The 5,000-nt window shown below is 41.8% G+C and overlaps 1 protein-coding gene across 1 annotated transcript in view; it reads left to right on the plus strand.

The window, feature by feature from the left end:
- ift172 (intraflagellar transport 172) overlaps nt 1–5,000 on the plus strand; it is a 34,978-nt gene that overhangs the window by 16,937 nt on the left and 13,041 nt on the right. Inside the window, exons 28-33 of the mRNA XM_077016739.1 lie at nt 1–110; nt 279–395; nt 1,133–1,275; nt 1,873–1,966; nt 2,178–2,242; nt 4,344–4,524. The exon at nt 1–110 is cut by the window's left edge and continues 26 nt beyond it. Coding sequence (XP_076872854.1) covers nt 1–110; nt 279–395; nt 1,133–1,275; nt 1,873–1,966; nt 2,178–2,242; nt 4,344–4,524 — 710 coding nt within the window. The remainder of the gene's footprint in view (nt 111–278; nt 396–1,132; nt 1,276–1,872; nt 1,967–2,177; nt 2,243–4,343; nt 4,525–5,000) is intronic.

Genomic DNA, 5,000 nt, shown 5'->3' on the forward strand with positions numbered 1-5,000 from the left:
ATCTGGCCATCGCCATGTACAAGAAAAACAAGATGTACAACGAGATGATCCGCCTGGTCGCCCAACACCACAGGGACCTGCTGCAGGAGACCCACGTTCACTTAGCCAAAGTCAGCTTGCGCATTAGACAGCACTGCTGAGCTGAATGGCCACAGGCACACACACACACACACACACACACACACACACACACACACACACACACACACACACACACACACACACACACACACACACACCCCAGTGCAGCTTTTCAGAGCCCTCCCCGTGCTTTTCAGGACCTGGAAGCTGACGGACGCTACCAGGAGGCGGAGCATCACTACATCGAGGGCCAGGACTGGAAAGCTGCCGTCAACATGTACGCAAACAGCGACATGTGGGAGGAGGCTTACCGGGTAGGAGCACGCTGTCTTCTGAACGTTCACCCAACCCAGGAACCAATGTTGCTGACCAGTCACTAAACCACACGTTATAATACCAATAAAGATGATTCCAGAGTTCTCTTATTTTTATCAATTGTTATTAATATAAGTAATTTAGGGTAACGTAGTGCTTTAGTAATGTTCAGTAAATGATGGCCGTTATACATGTTTCGGCACCAAACTGGGGACTGTTGTCTTGTGTCAGCTATTTTGAGCATCTTTCCCAGTACCAGTGCACAGAGGAGACAGATTTGCATCCCCATTGCCACCAATCAGATGTGTTGTAGGACTCAGTGGAACTGACACTGGTGAATGTGCCATTTTATTTGGACAGTGCGCTGGTGGATCCAATGACATTCGATGTCTCGGAGTTAAAGTCATGTAGGGCAGAGAAATGTAAAAATGCTGGAGAGGGGAAACCTTCTGAGGAGAAGGTGAAAGGCAGAGGGCTTGAGCTGAGGAGAACGCCGAGTCCTCCTGCATTCTTTCACCCTCAAACAGACACACAGTTTTGTCTTAACATGCACATATAGTGCTCCCTTATTATTCCACATACGCTTCCTTCCTCTCTGCCCACCGCTGTGCTGTTCCTGTCTGTCTGTCACACACCGTCCTTCCCGTTGTGTAAGCGTCGTATTCCAGTCGGAGGAGAACGAAGACTTACTGTCCGTCATCCTGGGATTTCGTTTCGGTCCGTATGTATGTGGCAGGTGTCAAAGAGCTGCGGAGCACCCAGCGCCCCCAAGCAGGTGGCGTACCTCTGGGCCAAGAGTCTGGGGGGAGAGGCAGCTGTCAAACTGCTTCACAAGCTCGGCCTGCTGGAGACTGGCATCGACTTTGCAGCGGACAACCGGTAAGTGCGTGCTGGGGGCCCCCTCCGTCGTCTCTCACCGAGCTGACCGCCTCAGCAGCAGCTGATTCTCATGCGAATGCTAACATGAGTGCTGAAAGTATTACTAATAATATTTAACTAGCATGGTGTTAACATATGGGGTGCTTACTTGAAGCACTACCCCCAAGAGGCAACCCTTTTTACTGTATGTATTCATTTCACAGTGTTTTCCACATATAAAGGCAATATATGTGATGTAAAAGGCAATACAAATAAAATGTATTATTATTATATAAAACCCCTCATTTGTTCACTAGCAATAAATATTAAGTATGTCCTTATTGAAAAGGTGGACAGATTTGCAGGGGTATTTCTCTGAAAGCTTATATTTTTATGAAAACTTCAAGTGATAGATGGATAGGTTTGTGTACATCACATCCGGTTTCCATACAACACTGTCAGAGTTTAGGTGCTCTGTGGTTTGCCTTAAATAGAGCATAGTGAATGGTGTAACACAAAAATAAAGGCAAGAGTTTTGTTTGGATGCAATATATAGAGCACATAGTGGACATGTACAGTTACATAAATGATCAGTGTAACACTCGTGTTTCCGTTTAGTTCTTTTGACTTTGCTTTCGAGCTGGCTCGCCTCTCCATGAAACAGAAGCTGCCTCAGATCCATCTGAAGAACGCCATGTTCTTGGAAGATGAGGTATTGTTGTTCATTTCCACGCCAGCCACTCATGTCCTCAGCAGGGTGTGACATTGGGACAACAGCTGACACTATTTCCCTGCAGCTCAAGGTTTTCTGTCTCTTATGGTATATGTTCTTGACCGTGATGAGCCAAAGTTAGGCCTTCACGCTCCCTCCCTGTGAGGTGTCATGAGATTATTGATGTTCTCTGGACTGTTTCCTTTTCAAGGGCAAGTTCAACGAAGCAGAGATAGAGTTCATCAAAGCAGGAAAGCCCAAGGAGGCTGTGCTGATGTAAGTGACCTCCACAACACACGATTTAGACCTGTGTCGTCTTGTACAGGTCATCTGTATCAGGTAAACCTTTGACTTCCGCATACCGCAAAATACCATGGTGCATACTCCTAGTAGTTTTTCGTGGAATTTTTTTTTTCTCCATTTCTCCTTCAAATGTTCCCAAAACATCAAAAATTTCAGGTTTTCCTACATTAGTGATTTTTGCTCCCCTCAGGGAAAGTGAACTGGAGCACACACACCCACACACACTATAGACGAATTTTGAGACTTCAAAAAGAAAGTTAAAGTGCCTGGCTTCAGAAGCTCCCGTGTGCTAGGATTAGGGTGTGCTGAGAGCAGAGCTCTTCCTACATAGAGTGTGAGCTGGATGTTTGAAGTGAGTGGGCTCAAGCACTGACAGACCCAGCTGTTTGATCTCCTGCCTTCTTTAAGTTAGACTGCTGATCTAGAATCAGTTTTTGCCTTTGATGTATTGAGTATACATGTTTTGCGTATGGAAACGAAGTAATATTTGACTTTAATATTTTAAACGTCTACTACATTTCCTACATGCATTGTAATCAGGGCCGTAGTTCTGAGAAAAGTAATGGGTGAACGCCTGGAAAATCTTGCTTGAATTTTTGCATGTTTCTATTGCATTTTTTTAACACAAAATTAGCATGTTTTTAAAAAATTGGACCTTTAACATGAAATTATTGAAAAATGATTACTAACAATTACAGACAGAATGAATAGGCCTAAACATACAATATTTTAAATGCAGTCGTAGCATCACTGCTGCGCAGGGCTTCTAGGGGTACACATGCTTTCCTGTAGAATCTGCTTTATCTGATCTACAAAAATTCCCATGTCCCAGTTTCAGTACCACAATAAAGTAGGGATGGGACATTTCTTTCATTTTTATTTTCTATTTATTTTTATTTTTATTAAGTTGTTTTGTGTAGTGCTAAAGTTAATTTGATACTGGGTTAACATTGCAAGATTTTAGTTTTGATTACTTTTGTAATTAGGATGCAGTTAACTTATATCATGAATTAAAATTAAATTGTTATTATTAAGAATAAGATGCTCATTGCCATGAGACAAAATTTTGGTGAGACATGTAACAGTATAAAAATTGACAGCTAACCCTGTAGTGTGTTATTCATGAGCATCGTTAGTCACGGATATACACAAAAATATGAAATAATTATATTGGTAAACCTGAATTTTATTCAGGTTTATTTAGTTTTATATTCCAAATATAATTAATTGGATTACACAATATATTGAATTTGTCATTCACAAAAACATGCACGTCGGGATATCGTGTGCCCCAGAACGCAAAACCTAATGTCACACTTCCTCAAAAAATAAAAAAAATCTCACCCAGACTGCTCCATGTGTTGAATGTCGATCGCCAGCTATACATCTGCACTAATAGAAACCTAACCTGTTAAAACCAGCACACTAAAAAATATTTATTTTTAGAAAATAGAAATTTATAGAAAATAGCCAGTCAAAAAAGATTCCATATAATATTATCTGCGCTGTGCAGAAAATACCTGAGATTACATAAGTAAGTAAGCAAGCGAGTGAAGTTGTGGACTTTTTTAATATGGATTTTAGAATACTGGGGAAAAGAATAGAAAACAGTGTAGAATTTTTTTCGCCTCTGGGGAAAGAAGAGAATGAATAGCATTCCACCTCATTCTTGCCTCCCGACACTACAGATTGTAATGTTAAGATAACCTTAAATCAGAGAGTGTTCAATGCAAAGACCTCAGAACAAGACTACTGTTTAACAATGATCTTTGTGTTACAATGCGTTTGGGAGTCCCAGCCCAGTGCTCTTGCACAGAGATGTTCATCTTGGCATGTTAAATGGCTGTTGAGGTCACAGTTCAGTCAAAGCAGAGAAAGGCAATTCAGAAGAGACAGGTCTGGGATTTTCTTTTATTGCTGTTATCGTGAAGGCGGGTGTCTGATTATCGTATTTTTTGTCTTAGCAATAAACCAAACCACTATCCAGCTTGAATGAAGAATTAACTTTTCCCCCAATTGTGGCTGGTAAAAGTGTGAGTATTAGAAGAATGAAACCATTGTCTTGTTTGTGCAGGTACGTCCATATCCAAGACTGGAGTGGAGCACAGAGAGTGGCTGAGGCCCACGACCCAGACAGCGTGGCCGACGTGCTGGTGGGCCAGGCCAAGCTGTGCTTCGAGCAGAAGGACTTCCAGAAGGCTGAGGCCTTCCTGCTCCGGGCCCAGAGGCCTGAGCTGGCTATCAAGTACTACCGAGTAAGAACTCTTACTTCTAATCAAGTCACAGATGCATGAACAACCACAGATACCAGCTAGTCTGTAAAGCAGGTCTGGTTCATAATAATATGTGGCCAAAGGTATACTTCACAGCACTGTATCTATTTGCTCTGATCTGTTAATTACCATTCCCAGACCAGGTTTTTGTTATCCACAAATTTGCCACATTTCGTTCGTGCCTGATCTAATTTAATCAGCAGTGATGACAGTAGCATCAGACAACACATTGTCCTAATGTTCATATGAGAACATTAAATCATGTGTGTTGAGTTCCTTTTCTTTCATTCTGTAGTTAATAATTTCTTCAGTGGTTTGTTGGGTACAGATTAGCTATTGTGTATGGTATGAGTTTGCTGTCACCAAGAATAAGGTCCTGATGCCCACATTTATCATTTATCAAGTGTAAATGCAACAAAAAAAAACGCTCTTGATGGAATATTCCAGGCCCTTCCGTA

Source organism: Brachyhypopomus gauderio, chromosome 9 (assembly GCF_052324685.1).
Source record: "Brachyhypopomus gauderio isolate BG-103 chromosome 9, BGAUD_0.2, whole genome shotgun sequence".
Taxonomy (NCBI): Eukaryota; Metazoa; Chordata; class Actinopteri; order Gymnotiformes; family Hypopomidae; genus Brachyhypopomus; species Brachyhypopomus gauderio.